Here is a 22,663-nt window from a genome sequence, read left to right on the forward strand (position 1 = left end):
CTCCTCTCCTGTTCCCCTTCCCTGATTTCCTATGACAAAGTAAAAAATATGCAGAACATGTAACAGCAACCTTCATTGCCCTTAGGAAAGCCTTATGACTATGAACATTTTAGGGACAATATTAGGGAAGAGTTCATTTACAGTTATTCCTGAGATGAATAAAACTATTTAGATATTGACTATTTTCTCTCCAACTTCCTTGATATAGCCAATTAATGTGTTTCTATTATGACTAAGCTATCCTGCCTCAATTCCATTTTAGAAGTTGTATTTGAAGCCATGGATATATGGGAGTTTCAATATTCCCTCCCTCTCCTAAAATTAAAACAAGCCAGAGAATGCTGTGGAAGCTGCAACCAGTCATCTCATCTGAGGCCTCACGACTTAAATACTACTGTTTCAGTATTATGAAGTGGACGTGTATGAACTGGGGACCAACTTAGAAGATTTTGCTGTGAATTAATAAATATTTTTAATGCAAGGCAGTTAAGTGCCTATAAAACGCATGTACTTTATTGCTAGAGAAGTGTATATGTATATATAGCTATAGATATGGATATAGATGAATGTGTCCTTACCATGTGATCCACTTTTATCCAAAAAGTTGCTGAGATTGAATAGTGTATTTCTAGATGCCAAATACTGAATAAATCTCTGCAAGACAGAAAAACAGTGAAAGTTCTACCCCTTTCCAATAGCCTCCTTATACTTCACATCTGGCTCTGCACAAAACAGGTGGAACAAGCCTCACCCAAGTTACACTCAGAACTGTACACATATATTGGAAGATTCTATCCAATAAAGATGGGTGCAAGGCATGACCCTGGATCCAGAATAGTACTTTAAAAAAGGAAAAAAAGGGAGTTTAAAATGTAGGGGGTTGACTTAAATCTCAGATTTGCACCTTTGTGACAAATTGCTATTGGGGTGCACCAACAGAGATTTTTTGGGCCGATACCAATGGCCGATTTTTAATGAGCCATATTGGCCAATATGGATCCTGTAGGGCACTGGCATAGCCCAGGGGGGTGAAGGACTGTGGGTGGAGAGTGAGGGGCACCAGCAGGGCCTGGGGGCTGTGGGTTGGGAATGGGCTGTCCCCCTGACATGTATCCTCTTCTTTGGAACCAAAGGTTGTGGGGCCAGCCACCTTTTTCATGGGTTTATGGCACCCCACCCTCACGCATCTAATTGGCTGAAGGGCCCCAGTGACCATGCCCCCTCACTTGATCAAAGGGGCTGTCCATCATGTGGCCCTGCTCTTTGCCACTGAGAGGCTGAAAAGGCTGCCTGTCATGTGGCCCTGCCCCTCACTACTGATGGATGGAGCCACACGACAGGTAGCTTTCTTAGGCAATCAGCAGCAAGGTGTGGGAACCCAGCCATCTCACTTGCTCTTCTTTGTGCTGAAAGCACCCTCCCTACTAAGGAGCGGAGCCAGCAATTTTTTTCCCCCCCTGAAGATTTCAGAGATGACCCGATTTTGTAATTTCCACAAAAATCGTGATTTGAATAGGGTCCCTGTATATGGGATTAGATGGAGTATAAGTTAGTGACTACCTATCCCAGTAGCCTACTAACAGTTAAGTGATTAAGCCCTGCTACAAAACTGTACTAGTCCCTCTCAAGCTGCAAATTTGGTATAAAACCTTGGAGGGAGGACTATAGATGAAGTGAAACATTTTTCCTCATGAACTAGTGAGAAAGCAAGCAATTCAGAGGAGTATCATTAAGTTTTAAAGAGTCAGGTTGATTATGAATCTTTGGTGTAAAAATGATTTCATCAAAAAGATTCGATACGCTTACCTCATTGCCATGGACCATTAAATGATGTGTTGTGACTAAGGCTTTGAACACAACCACCCAGCTACTATTTGTTGCTCTCTCAAAGAGGGTATCAGCCATTTGGGGAATATTAACATTGGTCTCATTGGTAGCTTGGATCAAATCTATTCAAAAGAAGAGAAAAAAAAGAAAGCATTAGCATAACTACAGATAAAAAAACCAAACAAACCCTAAAGCATTCAGCCGGCTTCCACCGACCAGGCAATAACTTCTATTTACCGTACAGTCAATCAAGTTATATTTGGATATTATCATTAGGCTACAGTACTAGTTCCTGATAAGAGTCTAATAGCATTTACTATACCACACTAGAGACTGAGCCTGTAGGAAGTCCAATCCAACTTTAAACCCAATCTAACTTTAAACTGTTTAAGGAGTTGTACATTTATTTCACTTTGGAGTTAAGCAGAAGTAAGCACCCTTGAAACAAAAGACAAGAATAAAAGACATAGGACCAGCTGATTTTTCTCTTCCCCAAATCTGCTGTTAGAGAAGAGTTTGAAGGACAGGAAATGCATAAGAACGCGTCTTCATGTCCTATTAGAACATGTCCCCACTGCTGCCGCCCACTCCCATTTTATTTACTTGATCTTACATTAGGCATAGAAATGTCTAGTTTAAAGAATCTGAGCACTCATGCGGCTCAGAAGACAGGCTGTGCTCGCTGTCTCTTTGGGCAATGTCCTTTGGGTTTATCTTTTCCATATCCACTGGAAGGATCAGCTTCTACTAGATATTAGCTGGAAATTATTAAGTTTGAACTCCAACAACCAAATCTCAGAAATAGGTTTCATCAGAGTATGAAACCCATTGCATCTTAGAATCAAGTACATACTGTATTCAGGATACTCAGAACCAACGCTGTTTGAGCCAACTGCAAAATGGGGGGCTAAGTCTTGGCATAACACCATTTATTTGCATTCGAGTGGAATATTTAAATGGAGACTCAGATAGCCATGTACATATGCTATTTAAATTTTGTATTGGAAGGCACTGGAATGACAGATTACAAAGACGACACTGTGTTGCTGTGTCAGAGCAAAATTTTGTATGTATGCTGATAACACAGAGAGTTAGATCTGAACATGCGCAGACAAACCTAGCAGCGGAAAATTCCGCTGCATGCCCAGCATGTACCCCCTGCTCGACCCCAAGGCTTGTCAATCAAGACTGCCACGCACATGCTCAGTTCACTGACTGCATGATGTAATTGGACTAGAAATTTCTATGAAGCGAGCAGCCTGATTGGCCACTAAATTCATATAAAAGGCTTGTGAACCCCACCCCCACCAGGAAGGTGAGGTGGTGTGTGTGTGTTTTGGTGGAGAGACTGTGCTCGACCTGTGAGCAGAGGCTAGGGACTGTTTCACAGGGAGAGAATGATCCTTAGAGCAGGGGCTGCGGCTGCAGGGGCTACTGCTAAGGAGGGCTTCTAGCCCACTGGTCTCTTCCTCGCTGCAATTTTGGCTATTCGATTCCTCTTCATTTCCTGTCTTGATCTTTTGGCTACCGGACTGATTCTGGCACCGACCCTAACCACAATTTCGATCAACCCGACTTACTGAGATCATGGCTTTACCTCATCGTACCCAGCACTGACCTCGGCATCGTTCTCCATCAACTCCGGCATTGATTCCACTTTGGACTGCCATCACAACGTGTTATAGTTTTGTTGTTCGTATCCCTTTAATGAGCTGTTGATCAGCCCTGGGACTAGCGAGTGGGCAGCCGCACCTATCCTTCGGGGTAGAAAGCAAGGGCTCACTCGGGAACCCCGTGGGCCAACAGACCCCTCTGTTGTTCGTTTTGGTAGCACTGTAACTGAAGCAAACTTCCTACCTACGCTACAGAAGTGTAAGTAAATAAAATTCAACTATTTTTGAAACCGCACGATTCCGCGTACCGCTCAGACTCCTCGCTGCTAATCCCGCCTGTTCTGTATACGAACCCTCGGCCCACTGTGACCTTGGGGCCTTTATTCCCCAACAGCTGGGACCATTTTTGTACATTTTCCTCCTCCAAAAGCATACCCAAGTATCCCACTAAGTTTCAACTTATAGACCTTACCAGGAAGCGTTGGGCAAACTGTCCTAGAACCAAATGTCCAGGGTAATATAATACAGAGCGGATACAACCCTGGTTACTTTTATCACTGGGTACATGTATCCGATGTCGATGTACATGTCCTATGAACTGGCCTTCACAGAAATTTGATGCAAAGATAATAAAAAGTCCTTTTACAAGTATACAGGGAGGATGAAGGCAGCACCGGGAAATGTAGGGCCCCTGCTAGATACGCTGGACAATCTGGTGGTTGCACCACAGGAGAAAGCAGACCTCTTTAACCAATTCTTCACCTTCATTTTCTTGGGTAGGGACCGGGACTTCCCCACCGTGATGCAAGATGGACTCAAGGGGAACGCCTCCAGACCTCAGGTTGAGAAGGACCGGGTTAGAGAGCTTCTGGAGGGGCCGGACATGTTCAAATCAGTGGGGCCAGATCCTCTCCACCCCAGGGTGTTGAGGGAGCTAGCAGGGGTTATTGCAGGGCCCTTGGCACAGCTTTATGAGCACCCGTGGTGCTCAGCCCAGGTGCCAGATGATGGAAGATAGCCAACGTGGTCCCCATCTTTAAAAAAGGGAGGAGGAGGGAGGACCTGGGCAACTATAGGCCCGTCAGTCTTACCTCAATCCTAGGGAAACTCTTGGAGAAGATCATCAAGGAGCACATCTGCGATGGACCGACTTCAGGGATGATGCTCAAGAGCAACCAGCATGGTTTCATTAGGGGCAGGTCATCTCAGACCAACCTGATTGCCTTTTATGATCAGGTCACAAAAGCACTGGATGCAGGTGTCGCTGTGGATGTAGTCTTTCAGCAAGGCCTTTGACCACCCCATCCTCATTAAAAGACTAGGCGACTGTGGCATTGATGCCTACAGTCAAATGGACTGCAGATTGACTGAAGGGTCGCACTCAGAGGGTGGTGGTGGATGGGTCATATTTGACCTGGGGGGAAGTGGGCAGCGGAGTCCCCCAGGGCTTGGTTCTTGGGCACGTGCTGTTCAATCTCTTTATCAGCGATTTGGACGACGGGGTGAAAAGCAACCTGTTTAAGTTCGCTGATGATACCAAAATTTGGGGTGAGCATGCTAGTAGGGAAGGAAAGCATGCTAGTATGGAGGAAAAGACTGCAGCAAGACCTGGATAGGTTACGGGGTGGCTAACAAAAACAGGATGTGTTTCAATACTGACAAGTGCAGGGTGCTGCACTTGGGCAGTAGTAACCAGCAGCACACTTATAAGATGGGAAACGCACTTCTTGAGAGCACAGAGAGAGTCATTATTGACTCCAAGATGAACATGGGCTGACAATGCGAGGTCACGGTTGGCAGGGCTAACCGGACCTTGTCGTGCATCCACAGGTGCATCTCAAGTAGGGTCAAGGAGGTGATCCTCCCCCTCTATGCAACACTGGTCAGGCCACAGCTGGAGTACTGTGTCCAGTTCTGTGCACCCCACTTCAGGAGGGATATGGACAACACAGAGGTTCGAGAGGAGGGCCACCCACATGGTCCGGGGACAACACGGCAGACCCTACAATGAGAGACTGCGGGACCTGAACAAGAGAAGGCTGAGGGAGGACCCGGGTGACCATCTATAAAACTCACTGGGGGGACCAGAAGGGTTTGGGAGAGACCTTGTTTCCCCTCGCGCCCCATGGCATAACCAGGAATAACAGCCACAAGTTGTTGGAAAGTAGGTTTAGATTAGATATCCGTAAGAACTACTTCACAGTTAGGGGGGCTAGGATCTGGAACCAACTTCCAAGGGAAGTGGTTCTGCCTCCTACCCTGGGGGTCTTTAAGAAGAGGCTTGATGCCTACCTGGCAGGAGTCATCTGAGCCCAGATTTTCTCCTGCTCAGGCAGGGGGTCGGACTTGAGGTTCTACAAGGTCCCTTACAATGCTACTTCTATGATTCTATGATGCACCAACAGCTTGCATCAGGGACAGAACTGAGTTTAGTCTTCATGCTTAGGGAAAGCCAGTTATGTTAGAGTTGAATTGGTACTTAAGGAAACAAGTAGGAGGAACTAGAATTCTTGTTTGCAAGCAATAACTTTGACCTAGTAGGACTAACTGAAACCTGGTGGGACTCTATTCTTAGGTCCGTGCCTGCAGGGTGTCAGTCAGGAAGACCAAGGCAGATCTAGAACTGAGGCTAGCGGCAGGGATTAAAAGACAATAAAATGTCCTTCTTTAGGTATGCTGGGAGCACAAAAGAGGGTGCAGGGTAGCATAGGACCCCTACAGGATGGACAGCGGGGCTTAGTGACAGATAGCAGGGGCAAGGGAGAACTCTTCAATGAGTTTTTTGCCTCTGCCTTCTTAAATAGGAACCTGGACAAACCTTCATTATGCACCATGGACACCAACACGGGGAACATAAGCCGACCAACTGTCAGTGCCGACACAGTAAAGAGGCACTTGGAGGGGCTGGACGTGTTCTAAATCACTGGGACTGGAGGGACTCCACCCATGGGTATTGAAGGAATTGGCAAGTGTCATAGATGAACCACTGACAAGGAGGATACATGAGCACTCATCGTGCTCAGGTTGGGTTCCAGAGGATTGGAAGAGGGCCAATGTTGCCCCAATCTTTAAGAAGGGGAGGAAGGAGGATCCAGGGAACTGTGGACCAGTCAGCCTTACCTCTATCCCTGGTAAAACCCTAGAAAAAAATTAGCAAGGAACACATCTCTGAGAGCCCACTGGCTAATGTGATGCGGAGGGGCAACCAACATGGGTTTATAGCAGGCAGGTCCTGCCTGACTAACCTAGTTTCTTTTTACAACAAGGCCACCAAATGTTTAGATGCAAGAGTTGAGGTAGATGTTATCTATCTGGACTTCAAGATGGCCCTTGACACGGTATCCCATACCATCCTACAAATAAACTGAGGAGATTTGCCTTGGATGATTAGACAGTAGACTGGGTAGCAAACTGGCTCAAGGGTTGCACTCAGAATGGTGGTGGATGGGTTGGTGTCAAGCTGGAAAGATACGTGCAGCGCAGTCCCTCAGGGCTCAGTTCTTGGCCTGATGGTGTTCAACATCTTCATCAGTGATCCCGATGAGGGGATGGGAAGCACCCTGTCTAAATTCGTGGATGACACCAAAATATGGGGTGAAGCTAACACCCTGGAGAGGAGGAACCAGGTCTCCGCTGACCTAGACAGGTTGGGGAGGTGGGCAGAGAGCAACAGGATGCAATTCAATGAGGACAACTACAAGGTGCTGCACCTAGGAAGAAAGAACTGCCATCATACCTACAGGCTGGGGGGCAACCTTCTTGGCACCACTGAAGCAGAAAGAGATCTTGGGAGTGGCTGTTGACTCCAGGATGAACATGAGTCGCCAACGTGATGAAGTAGTCGGCAGAGCCAAATCGCACCTTGTTGTGCATCCATAGGTACTTCACAAATAGGTCCAGGGAGGCAATTCTCCCTTTCTATGTGCAACTGGTCAGGCTGCAAGTGGAGTAGTGTCCAGTTCTGGACGCCACAATTCAAGTGGGACGCAGACAACCTGGAGAGGGTCTAAGAAAAGCCGCTCTTCTGATTAGAAGCCCTATGAGGAAAGGCTAAGGGACCTTAACTTCTTTCTCCAAGAAGGCTGAGAGGGGACCTAGTGGCAGCATACAAATTCATAAGGGGAGAGCAACAAGAAGAAGACAATCTGTTTACCAGGGCACCCCTTGGATTAACAAGGAACAATGGCCATAAGCTACTGGAGAAGATTTAGAATGGACATTAGAAAAATGTTCTTCATGGTTAGGGTTCCCAGGATCTGGAACGGGCTTCCAAGGGAGGTAGTGCTTGCCCCATCCTTGGGGGTCTTTAAAGAGGAGATGACTGGACAGGCACCTGGCTGGGATCACATGATCCTAGCTCTGATGACCCTTTTCTTTCCTGCTAGGGGTAGGGGGTTGGACTAGATGGCCCACTGAGGTCCCTTCTGACCCTGGAATCTAAGAATTAGGACATTTTACACACTTGCCCATACTGAAGGTCATTAGTACCATTAGAAAATACTGTATGCCAAGATCTAGATTGCTCTTGAATCCATTTTTGCAGGTCATGCAGTTTTAGTGTCCAGAAGGGTGTTCTGCCAGAACAGAGCAATGAGTCAGCCTAGCCACTTAAAGCTTGCTTACATATTCAAATACCCATGCCACTATACCAAAAGGAAACCAAGAACTAAGTTTAATAGTGTGGAGAACCTTTTCTTACCTATTATTGAAATATGAATGTGGGTCCTCATTTTTGGTTTTCCATGGTTTAGTCATTAGAGATACTGGAATTCAAGTTCAGGCTACTTTATTCAGCTAGCCAGAAGCAAATCTGCCACCTTCTAAGGCATATGGTACACAAAGATTACACTTATATGCCCACACAAGTCTCACACAGAGAAACTGTCGACAGCCTAAGAGACTGGTGTTTGCAACTGCTTTAACTTCTAATGAGAAAAACTGGGAGTGCTGAACTAGACATTTCATGAAGTGTAGTGTTGTTAGTATAAACAAACATTTAAAGGAACAAGAGGTTTTAAGAAGCCAATAATGGTTTGTAGATCCTTTAAAAACTTTGCAAAAATTGTGATAAAACTACATTTCACAATGGCAACATTTTACTTAGCAAAGAAGAATTTGATTGGCAAAATATACTGCAGTGTTAACAATGCATGATTATAGCCCCAGTGGTTTGAGTGAGGCTACAATTTCACTGTTCCAACCATCTATGCATTATCTAAAAGGTAGAGCAACAGCAGACTGTGCTCAGAAAGCTTTAAATTATATTTTCTACTTGAAATCTCGTTCAGGCAGGCTGACATTTGTCTATTCATAACATTAAGAAGATACGTTAAGGTGAAATTTATGTACTTAGTAAAATCCTAAATGAAACCACCACTCATCTTAGTTCATAAAACAACACAATTCAGATAATTTGTTTCAGATTAAACACTTACGACTTTGCTTACTATGCTTTTGTATAGAAGTAAACACTTGGGAATGTGTCACATATACAAAGCTCTGCAAACTCCGAGCCACCCCTAACAACTCGTCTTGCATTGTATTGGGAAAGAAAGGAGCACAAGAGGAGGAAAGATAACCCATTTCATCCCCTTTGGGCCAACAAATTAAAAAGGTAGACCTAACAGAGACTGTTCCAAGACACACTGGCAGGACAGAGAACAGAGGAATCGCATAAAATATTGAGAACAGGTCTCACAAAAGGGAGGTGGTTATTTGAGTAGACTGATTAAATTTAGTGTGACCTGCTTGCTCTTTGAAGAGTAAAGAAACAGAAGGAATGAACCCCCTTCTCTCCTCCCTGCATAGAGCTCCCTCCCTTCTCTCCTTCCCACAAAAAACCAAAAGATTCTTCGAGTCATTTCAAGCAAGTCAAAACCAATATCACAAAAGGGTTAAATTAATGCCAACCATACTTCTGAACAAATCCATGAGGAGGGAGTTGAGGAGTTCCCATGCTTGTACCTTGCAGTCTGAACTTATACTAGTCAGTTTGCTGGATAATCCACCGCTTTATCCTGTCCTCGAGGCTTGGTCACTGTGGCTGCTGGAGTTGCTGTGCTGGCATTGAACCGCACCACTTCCTCTCAACCTGCCTCTTCACCCACTGCCAAAGTTATGGGTTTTGGTTGCCACTGGCAAAAGTGAAAAGAACTGCAAAAAACCCCAAAAAACAAGCAACAACAGAAACCAGGGGGTGGGGCCCATGCCATGACTACTAACCATGCCAACACAGCAGGGAAGGAGCAGGAGGATGGGGGAGGAAATCAAAACAATTCAACTGACATTGGTACTGCACATTTTTGCAATTTGGAGGATGTAACCTTGTTTAGCTCTCAAAAAGGAAAAAGAAAGGCCAATTTTCTGGTTAAACTTAAAAAACTCACTGGATAGAACAAAACAAAAAAAACACCCAAACAAAAACAAAACCCTCCAAAATACCACACACCTGTGCATGTAAAATTAAGTCTGCAAAAATACTTGGGGAGCCTGAAAACAGAGCTTTTAAAGAAAGAGGAGCATTAGGGTACCATGCACCAAGAACCAGATGACAGGGTAAGTCAGGTCACTTGGTATTTGAGTTTCAGAGGGTTAAAAAGTAAAATCAAGGCAGGAAAAGGACAAGAGTCGATTTTTTGCTTTTAGAGCAAAATCATTCTTAGTATGGCCAGATCTTGTGTCAACATTTCAAAAGAGATCATGCACAAAATGGAGAGGGTTCAGAAGATTTTTTTTTTTAAAGCAAACAAATAAAACATCATTTGAGGTATGAAACCAACAAAAGAGTATAAGTATACTTAAACTTATTCAAGGGAAGCTTACTGCCTGAATTACCTACGTGAGTAAAGAGGGTAGTGACAGGAGAACACTCTCACTCTTCTTCCCCCTCAAAAAGGAGAGAAAATTCAGTGGCTGGAAGGTGAACCTGGACAGATCCAAACTGCAAATGGTGTGCTTTTGTGTGTGTAAAAACAAAGGTGAGGATGGGAATTGCTTATGCAAGAATATCATGGAAGTTCCCAAATGACAGAGAATCAGAATAAAAGGTTGGACATTTAAGATCTGGCTCAACCAGAAATTATGGGTCAAGGAGGCAGGGGAAACCACTGGGATAAGGTTGTTGTAAATGTTTGTAGGAATTTAAAAAGCCACGAGGATGATGATAGTCTTTCTAAGTCTTTAGAAGTAGCTGGAAAGAATTTTTCAACTGAACTGAAGCCAGAAATGAAAATGAAAAACTATCCTATGCTTAACATATTCCTTCTTCCAGGAATTTGTTGTGCCACTGATGTCTTGCATTGGGAACTAAAAGGTGAAGGGATTGCATTAACTATTTTAAGATATATCCAGGTACCTATTTGAAATAGCACTTTTCTTGAGTACACAGAACACGTTACCGAACTAAGAGGATACATATCAAGTTACGAACAGTTGGGCTCTTGTTTCAGCTTGTATACCAGCATTTACATTTAAAATTCAGTAACAGGAATTCTCACCACATAACAGTATTAATGTCATACTGTTGTTTATTAGTCTTATTCTGAAAATAGAAAGAATTCATTATGAAAGAAAGATATGCTAGCTCTTTTTGTTTTTATCAAGAGTTTAGAAAAGCAAACACATCCTTAGCATAACCATTAAGGCTAAGAACAGACAGTCAAAAAGCCTGAGACTGAATTGATTCAGTCTTTGCAGGTTGGTCTAAGCTGCAAAGATTGAACCAATAAGCAAATGAGCAGACATTCACTTGCGATTCAGGAAATTGAGCCACATGCCTGCAGTGGCTCAATCCAGAAACTGGGGCGCAGTAGAACACAGCTCTCTGGCATAATCAGCATAGGCTGTGTGTTCACTTCTTCTTCCTGTTGCCTCTGAGGTCTCTGGGATTTGCAGTCCACAATCACAATCAGCAGGACTCTACAAGGTTGCTCATCACTTCTTCCTGATTCCAGGTGCCTCTGGGATTTGTAGTACACAGTCACAGCCAAGTAAGCCAGGTGCGCTTGGGGGAAAGTGTGTTTAACCCCCCTTCCTGGCCCCAGACCCCAGCCAGAGTTTGTTGGGGCGGGAGAAGACTGCGAGCCAGCCAGCGAGTCAGCCCTCACTGCTCCAGCTAGAGAGCAGAGAGGCAAGGTCAGCCCTGCTCTCTTGGAGCAGACAGCACAGCCCAGCTCAGGGCTGGAAAGCATACTAGGATGTTGGGGGACTCCAATTCAACTTGAACCAGGAAGGGGTCTGGAACCAAAGTTTCATAAACTGGTTTGACCTAAATCAGTTAAGTCTGATACTACATTCAGCCAGGTTTATTGCAAACCAGTTTCAGCCATTTCGAAACTGACTTATGTGCATTGAACTTATGTTCTGTTACAGGTTTAAACCAGCTTCTGATCACTTAAACAAGTTTATGTGTAATTTCTGTCCCTAACCTAAGTCTTTCCCTGCAAGCAGGAGATTCTAGCTGTAACTTTGTTAGAAGTTCACTCTACAAACTTAAGGCCGGGGTGGTGGCAGGGAAAAGCAGAAAGAGTCTTTGCCATTTCAAATGTTTTCCTGTTCCAGGAAAGAGCTTCTGGGGTTGATCTCTTTCAAGTAGTCAAAAAGCCAGCGAGAGACCCAGTGACTGCTCCAACAACAGGCCTCCTGGCTATTCTATCTACAAGCTGAGAATTCCTGCCTCAAAAAAGGTTTGTTTGAAGTGGTATAGTCTCATGCCAGGTTAAAAGCATTAGTAATATACTACAAGAAAGATTTAAGCCCTTGCCAGTTTTGAAAACCTCAAAGAAAAGGTGTGTGGGGGGGGATATTCTGACTATATAAGACTATTTAGTCAGAATGGGTGCGGACAGACAAGAAAAACAGCAAAACAAAAAGACAAATAAAAAACCCAGAACTGTGCTTTACTGGAAGAGGCATCGCATTAGTTTGACTTGGCCGACTGAATCAACTATTAGATAAAAACACCAAAATTCGCACTGAAGCACAGAACCTATACAGATATTGTGGGAGCCAGGTTCAACTAATGCAATGCGTCTTCTGGGCACTTGCTGTGCTTGGCACAGTTGTACACTGAACTTAAGGTAAAGCACCATTTGTTTCCCGCCCCCATGTCTGTAAGCAGCCTGTATTTCCAACAAACTGTACTTACAACAAAATAAGTCTCCACTTAAGAGGTTTTACACTTGATAAATCAATATGACTTGAGGCAGAGTTGACCATAATCAGTGGTCTAATCTACAGAGATCAGAACCAGTCTGCATACACTTTCATATCTAGTCTATTTCAGATTTGTCCTTTATAGCAATCTAAAGACAGCAACATGCTATTTGCATACTTTTACCACAGACTCTGCCACAGCCATTTAAATAGTTTTGCCAGAGACATATAGCAAGACTTGTCTCTTCAGAGACCCACCCTATAGGAAATGAAAAAAAAGAAGTAATGCTTCTTGCTTTCATCTGAAGGGATTGGATGCTAGACCAGTCACATGTGCCATCTGTGAAAGTTTTTAAAGCTTAGAGAGGTAATGAGACTGCTATCCTGTCTTAACTGTATTTTGTGTACTTCATACTTGTAAAGTTCAACAGCCATACAGATGCAAGATTTAAGGCCTTAGAATCTTAGAAAGTTAAAAAGTTATGAAATGAGATTAGGTAAGCAAAAGGGGTGCTTACAAATGGGGGGGAGGAGGAAGGGAACAAACAACACCCCCCCATCCAAGAAAATACAACGTGCTTTACAGAGAGCAGCAGCACATAGTTCAACTCAGCTCTACGGTGCCTGGATAGATTTCAGTCCCATTTCAGTGGGACTTTTGGCATTTTTATCTAAAGCTGAGTCAATCAGCTATTAGATAAAAACACCATAAAAGCTCTGAAGCCCCCGATCTACACAGATGTTGGGTGAGCCGGGTCCAAACAACACAATACCTCTTGTGGGCATGTGCTGGACTTGTGACACAAGCATGTGGAGTTTAAAGTAAAACACCATTTTTTTTGTTTGTTTTTTTAATATCTGTAAGCAGCCAAGACTTCTAGTCCCTAGTCAAATACTCACATATTATTGGTTACAGAGGGGAAAAAAAAAAAAAGAAAGATGCAAATGAACTGCTGAAAGCAGACTACATAAGGAATGAATTTTGAAGGATACAGAGGGATTTTTTGTACTTGCATGCAGTAGTTAACAAGCTCTTTTAGAGAAATGCTACAAGATACTAAAAAAACAGACAAAGCTAAAAAGGTTAACTTTCCCAGTGTTGAAATAAACACTTTCAATATGGTTTAAGAAAATAATACATAATAGGATATTGAGAGTAGTAAAAGGTGCAGGACTTATTCTGCACCTGTGATTTGACATTAATGGAATTGGAACAAAGTTGAGATGTCTCAGCTAAAGAAAAAAAAGAAAGTAAAATGAATATTTCACAGACATCTTGATGTTAAGCTTCTGATCCAACATGTACATTTTTTTCTTTTTCTGAAAAAGCAACACATCATTAAGCTGTCACTGAAGGAGTTGCAGTTCATGTCCTATAAAAACTAAACGTGAAAGCCTTAGACCAAGACTATCCAACTTCTGAGTGGTTGGAGGCCAAATGTCACTCATGTTGCATGCCACAGCACAGTACTGCATGGGCACCGCTCACCATCCCCTGACCACTAGGCTGTGCAAATCTTCGGTCCCTGATTTGATGTGGTGGAGATTTGGCCCGATTTGGTGGCCGAATCTCTGAATCCAAATGGAATCGGAGGACCCTTTAACCTCTCCAAACTGAATCAAAACCCTCTGAATCAATTCGGAGAGATTTGGAAAGATTCAGTGATCTGGACATAGACACAGCTTTAAAATGTTTTTTCTACATACCTCCAAGGAGCAGGTGGCTCATGAATGCTGCGATGGTGGGGCACATGGAGCATCCCACAGAAGCACGGGGGACTCCCCAATATGCTCAGCAGCAGACCCGAAAGTGGATCAGAAGAACTTCCAGTCCACTGGAAAAAGTGTACTGGGGGACACCCCTGCACCCACCTGGCTCAGCAACTGGTGCCTCCTGGCACCCAGGGACCCCCACAGCCAATCACTGAGCCAAGAGGGCCATGGAAGGGGGAGGGGTCCCCTGCATGTTCCCCAGTAGACCCAAAAGTGGACCAGAAATACTTCTGGTCCACTGATATTACACTAGCCCAGTCCTCCCCCACACCAGGTTGACAGCAGGGGAGAGAGGGAGGGAGGGAGGGAAAGGGGGGAGGAAGCAGCACCCAACTGCTGGCTGGGCTTTGCCTAGCCTGAGCTGGGGTACAAGCCAAGTAGAACACAGCGTCCTTGCCTCTTCCCCCACCCCAGCTGGGGTACTGGGGGGAGCCGGGTCAGGCTTGTGAAGCAAGGGAGTTCCATTTTACCCCCTGCCCCCCAGCTCTGACCAGGTGAAGTGTAGAGGCCTGGGCAGGTGGTGGGGGAAGGGAGCCCCCTTGCCTTGTGGGCCCAGCCCAACTCCCACTGGGGTAGCTGGGGGCAAGGGGGTCCTACAAAGCAAGGGGGCTCCGTTTCATACACCTGCTGCCCTCCCCTCCAGCTCCAGCCAGGTAAAGCCCATCCAGCTCCCTCCCCTGCTGACAGTCCCGGGGTGGCCCGGGTTGGAGGACAGGGCTGGGGAGAAGGGCAGTTCAGCAGCCTCCAAGGAAGCTGCTGGACCACCCCCACCCGCTGGTCAGAGCCACTAGACAGGCTTGAGCCCCCTCCCTCGTGAATTATGAGCGCAGCCGCTAAACATCTGTAGGCACCCTAGGTGAAAGTTAAACCCAGAGTTCATACAGCACCACAGCCATGAAAAGGCACTTTTTTAAATACATAAACTAGTCAGGGTAATAGAATTGCCTCTTCTACTCAGCACTAGTTAGAATTCTGTTCTATGGAAATTTGAATTCGTGATCATCAACCAACCATTCTTAATGAAATAAAGCCAGGAAATCCACTTTAACAAGAGCAATATTAAGAAAATTAACTTAGTTTCCAGTTCATTTGGACATTAAGGCAGCCTTCCCTTCAAGGAAAAAGCACCATTAAGCCTAAATATAGATTATAAGCAAAAGCCTTCCCCACAAATTCAGTGATCTGCAAAGACAGAGTGTGTGCTCATTAGTTATTTGAAGTATACTGTACAGCATAAGACTAAGGATTAAAACATAAAATCACACACCCCACACCACATGCAAGTAGTCTCTATTCTCAGAACACTTGAGAAGTGAATCTGGTCTGCCTTGATATTTTAAATCTACTGGTGGGGGGAGTTGCCTTTTTCAGCTCACATTTGAGTCTCTTCCCCTACGAGGGCTTAACCAAAGAATGTAAAGCTAACAGAACCACAGAATTTAAAGGAGCCTCTGGTTTAAGGACAACAGACATGCACAAAATACCAGCTATTCCAAGTCTTGTGGCAAATACTAAAGTGAGCTGGTAATCATGAACAGCATGGTTGGTTTATATACCAATGACTAATACATGTTTGTTACACTTTGACTTTGATGAAGCCTCAGTAAAGCTAGCGGGTGTAATGGCTGAAACAATAAAGAGCTTTAGTTTCTTCTCATATTTATCCTGAAAGAAAAAGGCAGCTACTTTACTCCAAGAGGAGCTGCCACCCAAAACACAGGGCACATGCCAGAAGAGTCCGGAACTTTTATAAAATTAGTAGAACTATCGCTGGAAACAGGAAGTAAGTGCACACTACTTGGTACTATGCAACTATGCACCCAACCAGAAAGCTACAGAAGCAAAGAAGATAGCAGTCAGCCACATGCAACCAGAACAACATGGAGAAAGCTACAAGTCACACTAAGAGGGGGTTAGAATATTTTTTTAAAATGAACACAGTAAGAATTTTAAATGAGTTAAGTTTAAATTTACTATTAAGAGAAATAGGATGTGATATACATGAAGGCAATACATGAACATTTCCCCTAACCTACTTTTCTTTCTAATGGGGCATAGAGGGGAGGGGGGAAAGAAAGAAAAAAAAAATGTGTATGTGTGTGTGGGGGGGAACCAAAACACACCCCAGGTCACAGGAGCTCTAGTCTCCTGGATTTCAGTTACCAGCCAATATTTTTAAAAGTTCAAAATGGTATTACATAGCAAATACATGAATAAAATACAAATCCACAGATGGCAAGGTTTTTCTTATTTTTGGATGTTCACAGTTCCAAAATGTTTGACCTCCCATTTCGAACTATACCTCAGACTGAATTTTTATACATCTGAAACCTATAGATGTTATAAATACCTTTATTTTGTAGGGGTATTTGTGATAACCTGATCCATCCTAAGACAGACAGATTTACACTTTAAGGTTTTATGGGCCCCAGTCATATAATACTTCTATTTGCAAAGATTACACCTACATATGTTCTATGCACCTCCCAGAAAGCCAAAACAGGGACGATTCAACAATTAGTTTGGTGAGAAAATATGCCATGATCCTGGAATCCCTATCCCTATTGCTCCAAACGTTCCCTTGTCATGTCAGGAATTTATTGTTTTACTTCGCGCCATAACTAGGGTTGGGTGAGAAGGGCACCAAGTTAGGAGGGGCAATGGAATTACCTCCCCACAACCCCATCTCCTGCAGAGTCCATGTCCCAGCAGCATCCTGGGAGCTTTAAAGAGCAGCCGCAGCTGGGAACTGAAGAACAACTGGTGCAGGCAGAGCATGCAGGGTGTCAGCAGCTCAGCTGGTACTGTTTAGAATGGGGGTGTTGACCTCACCTGGCCCCAGGGACAAAATAAGCATCCCTGAGCTGGTCCATGGGTCAGAACAGGACCGATCCCCTGTAAAGAAACCAAAGCATCAGGTCCAGCCCACATACTGCATGCAGCATGTGACAGCCTCCTGGGGGTGCCATACAGTATGCACTGCCCCGGGCCCAACCTGGTACTACCAGAAAAACAGGTGGTCAAGTTGTAGACTCTGTGCACAGCAACCCCAGACTGGTACATGCTGCCCATGACAAAGGGACAACCAGCTGCATATGCTTACGAGCAGCACAGGGCTAGCAGGGTTACACATGCTCTATTTAGTACCTTACCTTCAATTGATCGATCCTGCACGCTGGCTCTGGGTCCAGCCTGTTCTGCTTGTATTTCGCATGGGTCCAGCAATTTGTGCAGCACACAATGATCCCAGGACTTGCTGTGCATGCAGTCCCCAGGGCCAGTATAGAGCATGTGCAGAACCTGGCATTGCATATGGCACAGGAGATTCAAGGCATGGATTGCATACAGTGCTCCAGACCAACTGCCTATGCTGTTCGGTAGGGCCGTACAAAGCTTTGGTCCCCAATTTGATTCAGCGGAGATTTGGCCCAATTTGGTGGCTGAATCTCTGAATCAGATTCGAATCAGGAGACCCTTTAATCTCTCCGAATCAAATTGGAACTCTCCGAATCAATTCGGAGTGGTTCAGCGATTCAGCCATAGACACAGTTTTAAATGTTTTTTCTACATACCTCAAGGTACCAGGCAGCTCGTTGAATGCTGCAACAGTGGGGCGGAAGGAACATCCCACAGGAGTGCAGGAGGCTCCCCAGCACGCTTGGTAGCAGACCCAGAAGTGGACCAGAAACACTTCCAATTCACTTCTGGGTCCACCAGGGAGCTCATGGCCCACCCCCTCGCACCCGCTCCGGCTCGGCGACTGGTACCTCCTGGGTCTGGGGGGCGGTCACCCACGGCCAATTGCTGAGCTGACAGGATGCAGGGGGGCCCCCCAGTGCACTCCCCAGCAGACCCAGAAGTGAACTGGAAGTACTTCTAGTCCACTTCCAGGTTCACCATTGAGCATGCAGGGGGGCCCCCCCCCACAGTGCTCTTGTGGGACACTCCATCCTCCCCAGCACTGCAGCCTTCACGAGTTGCGCCTGGTACCTCAAGGTATGTAGAAAAAAACATTTAAAGCTGCGTCTATGGCCAAATTGCTGATTCTCTGAATAAGCATCAAATCTTCAGATTCGGATTTGGCCAAATTGAAATCAGGACAGTGATCCGAATCAACAAATTGAATCACTGTCCCCAATTTGGGCTGAATCCAAATTGAATACGGCCCATTTCACACATCCCTACTGCTTGCAACCCATGTACTGCACGCTGTGCACAAGGCTAGGGCAACGGCCAGCACATATGGTTGGTGCAGCAACCCGCAGGCTGGATCATAGGTCTCCACAAGCCAGATCCAGCCTGCAAGCTGTACATTTGACACCCCTGGTTTAGAAGCATTTCCAGCCTGGGTAACTTCTCAGAACTGCATGCCCTCCCCATGGTTTGCCCTGGACATCAACTCCATTTGTTATGCTGCTGGTTTTACCCTATATATCCCTTTAAGTTATTCATTACTATCCCCTATCAGCATGGTTAGAGAACAATCCATTAGATACTCTGGTTTCAACTGCTCTGTATTGAGTCACTCTGCTCAAATGCATGCACATTTGACAAGATGGTGGCTGTTAAGGGCCTGAACCAGCCTCCAAAGCTGAGAATTAATGTCTACAGCTTGAATTGAGAAAGCCAGATTTTGTAAGATGTGAATACTCTGAAAACCTCACCATGTGGTGACATTTTCAACAAGATGGGCACCACGACTTATAGTCAAGTTTGTTCAGAGGTTACTTGACAGAGGGCTGTTGTATCTTTCAATAACAAAACATACAAATTAAATTAGATTAGTTCCTTTACTATTAGTAAAATAGAGTTCTGGACTAAAACAAACTAGTTAGTTTTTTTTTTTTAAAATGGAAAATCTTGTTTACTATTTCGACTATAAAAATTAGGACTGTTCTGAAAAATGGACCCAAAACCTCAAAAGATTGCCATTAAACTAAAAGTTTAAGGTTTGAGTAAAATTCAAAAGATCTAGTGCAAGAATGTGGTTAACTATACATGTATGCTTTCAAATTTCCTTACAGATACCCGTCTGATTCTCTTTATCTAGACAGCTATTCTGAGACCCTCCAGGACCATTCAAAAAGACTCAGCATCCCTATTTCTTCCAGGTTTGGGAAACTTTCTCCTGCTCCTCCCTTTGCATTTGGGCTACAGATACAACTCCAACCTGTTCCAGCATTGCATAGCAATACACATTGAAGAAGACCATTTAGACACCAGAAGTTATGTTTTAGAGAATTCTTTTATTAGGTCTCTAACCAACTATTTTCATGCTGCAGATCCACTTTCAGTTGTTTTTTGTTTGTTTGTTTTGGGGAGTGAGGAGGAAGGCCACAAGAGGGAAATGGGAAGAGTAACCATGACTACAGGAGATGACTACTCTTAAGTTTCTAGGCATTGCTTACTCAAATATAAAACTTTTCCTGACTTCATTTATGCTCTTGAACAGTTTTGGTGTTTTCACGATGAAGTAGGTGGGACGGGGGGCAAGGGGTGGGAAAGAGACAGTTATGACATCAAAAGTTTGTGTGTGTGAAAAGGCTGTCACATACGGCTACAGTCAGTCATTCTACTGGCAGTTTAATAAGGGGAGTCAATATTAAAACTGCAGGGTTATTCTAGTATGGCAAATTTAAGACTGTTCCACAGATTAGTCCCTTAAATTATTTTCCCTCAAAAAAATCCAAACCACAATTCACAGACGTTAGGGGCTGGATCTATTTGTTAGGTACAATATGGCCTCATTCTGACTGCTCTGTTGAATTACCTGCAGCAGATGTAGTTCCTTAAAAGTCCTCAAAATATTGCTTATATCCAAAGTTAGCATGAGTATAGCAAAGTTGTCTTCCATCTCCATATCCTCCCCAGCAGCAAAATTTGAAAACATATTTCTTCTCATTATCTCTGAGCTACACTCTAGAGAATTCCATTTATTGACAGGGCAAAAAGGAGAGGCTTCCTTACTCTTGTTTACTGATTTAAAGTTGGTTTAAAATGAGCTACAGTATGGCTAGGGGCAGACATTCAAAAAGCCTGAGCCTGAATTGATTCAATCTTTGCAGGTTAGTCTAACCTGGCTGGGCTGATCCAGTTTGCAACCGTACAGACATCCCTTCTAGACTGAGGAAATGCAGCCACATGCCTGCAGCGGCTCAGGCTAGAAATCAGGGGTGCTAGATCCGCCCTCCCTTCCCTTCCACACTGCTGAGCTGAGGGGTGGGAGGGAGCATGGCCAGGCTCGGAGCTCTGCTTAGGGAGGGGTTCCCCCCATGCCCAGCAGGGAGTTGGTAACAGTGTTTATCACCCGTAACTCAGTGTTTATCAACCCATTAAAACAACAGCCTCTCTCCATTAGTTCAGCCTCCTCTTAAACAGCTTTTCCAAGGAAGGAACAGAGCGACATTACCAGCTACTTGTTGATTAGCTCCAAAAAGCCCTAAGGTGGCACTGTGCTATATGACTTTGTCCCATCTCCCACAGCACAGACCATAGCCACCATGTGGTACACCAGCTAATGCAGAGAGGTGTCTGTGTAAGGCAGAGGGGTGGGGAGGGGGGAATCCCTGCTTCAGCAGGGAGTGGTGATGGGGAAGGCAGGGAACAGGAGGAAACCAGGCAGATGCCCTGTACTTGCAGTCTCTGCCAGAGCTCCAGCCAGGGAACAGAGGGGCAGGGCCAGCCCTGCTGGGCTGGAGCAGAGAACATAGCCCCACACAGGGCTGCAAAGTATTTGAGATGCTGGGGATCAACTTAAAACTAACAAGGGGTCTGGGACAGACATTGCAGAAACCAGTTTGACCCACATCAGTTAAGTCTGATACTATGTTCAACCAGATTTATCGCAAACCAGTTTCAGCCATTTTCAAAATGGTTTATGTGCATTGAATGTTTGTTCTGTTACAGGTTTAAACCAGTTTATGATCACTTAAACCGGTTTGTGTGTAATGTCTGTCCCTAATTTATATGCTATCTTTCTTCAACACGTGTCACAGTGGACCATGTATTATAACCTAGCATTAGGCTTTAGGCTGCAACCATTTTCCCCAGCCCTGCCCCAGAGCCCCACTCACCTCCATGGTCCAGGGGTGAAGGGCAAGCCTGAGTCCGAGCCCGGCTTTGGCTGCCTCAGAGGCTCAGGCCCCGCACTCTCCCATCTCCCTCCACCTCTGGCCAGGACTGGGGGTTTCCCCATCCTTTTTGCAAATCAGCTCTTGCAGGCTAGAACTGTGCCAGCCTGCAAGAGCTCTTTGTAAAAAGTGAAGAATCCACGGATTTCTCTGCTAAAAAGAGAAATCCGCATTTTCTCCAATAAAAACCAGGAATCCGTGGTTTCCTTCGTTTTCCTGTGGGAAACGGAAAACCCGGATCCCTGCTGACCACCAACTCCAGTTTATATGCAGTTCAGAAAACTCTGCGCTAGCTTCTGTTTCATAAAATATGACAATTTTCTTCTCAGAATGACTGAAAGATGTATATCTAGAATCAGCAATGCTGCCAGTTACAATACGGTTTGCAAAAGTTGATTATACTAGTCTTGCATGTGCCTTTAAAATTGCAAATTTTGGAATTTTACAAGTAAAGGAATTGGGAAAAAAGCTGGTCTCAAAAAGTGGCTGCTAGCACAAGCTAGCTGAAGTGCATGGAATACCGTAAGTCACCATAAGGGTGAGAAATTGAGGTACTTTCTTTCCTCCCTTGTCAGTCAAAGTTATTACTGATGCCTACGTTGCTATAAAACTCCTATAAAACTCCTATGTCGCCTTGCTATGAAAACGGATATAGGGTTCTATCATTTTCATCCAGTGCCTATTCTCATATGTACAATGCCAGAATTAATACTTTTAAAAGAACCACTCTATTTCTTCCAGAATCAGATGCATATTGAAATATTAAAAGTTTAAGTCAGCAGTTATTGGTCTAATTCACTTCTGTTTTATTTATCTGACTGCCATAACACAACATCAAGGTTGGAGCTGCTCACTGTTTCAATGTCATGCCTGAAGGTAGGCCCTCTAACTAGACCAGCAATTCTCCACCAGGGTACTGCAGTACACAGAGTTGTCCTGAGATCCTTTCCAAGGGTGTTACAATGTTTGCATATCTAACAGTGCTAATACGACTTGCAAGACAAACCCATAAATTTCAAATAAAAATTCAGAATGTTAAAAACATTTCTGACCTGCTGTGGTCTCTAGGTTTTGTCAACCAAATTGCTCTATTTTTCCATAGCCAACAAATGAGTGAAAATTAAGAGCTAGCATTTTGAGTGCCTGGAGTCTAAGACGTTTAAGAAC

At 44.5% G+C, this 22,663-nt stretch overlaps 1 protein-coding gene across 6 annotated transcripts in view; it reads right to left on the reverse strand.

The window, feature by feature from the left end:
- The window catches only part of SNAP91 (synaptosome associated protein 91), a 140,929-nt gene that overhangs the window by 106,327 nt on the left and 11,939 nt on the right, over positions 1–22,663 (reverse strand). For all 6 annotated transcript variants that reach the window (XM_090035850.1, XM_090035808.1, XM_090035840.1 and 3 more), the window contains exons 2-3: positions 1,807–1,949; positions 579–654 (exon numbers count right to left, since the gene is read on the reverse strand). In XM_090035850.1, coding sequence (XP_089891976.1) covers positions 579–654; positions 1,807–1,949 — 219 coding nt within the window. The remainder of the gene's footprint in view (positions 1–578; positions 655–1,806; positions 1,950–22,663) is intronic.

Source organism: Crocodylus siamensis, chromosome 1 (genome assembly GCF_052110815.1).
Source record: "Crocodylus siamensis isolate JL-2025a chromosome 1, ASM5211081v1, whole genome shotgun sequence".
In the NCBI taxonomy this organism is placed as follows: domain Eukaryota; kingdom Metazoa; phylum Chordata; order Crocodylia; family Crocodylidae; genus Crocodylus; species Crocodylus siamensis.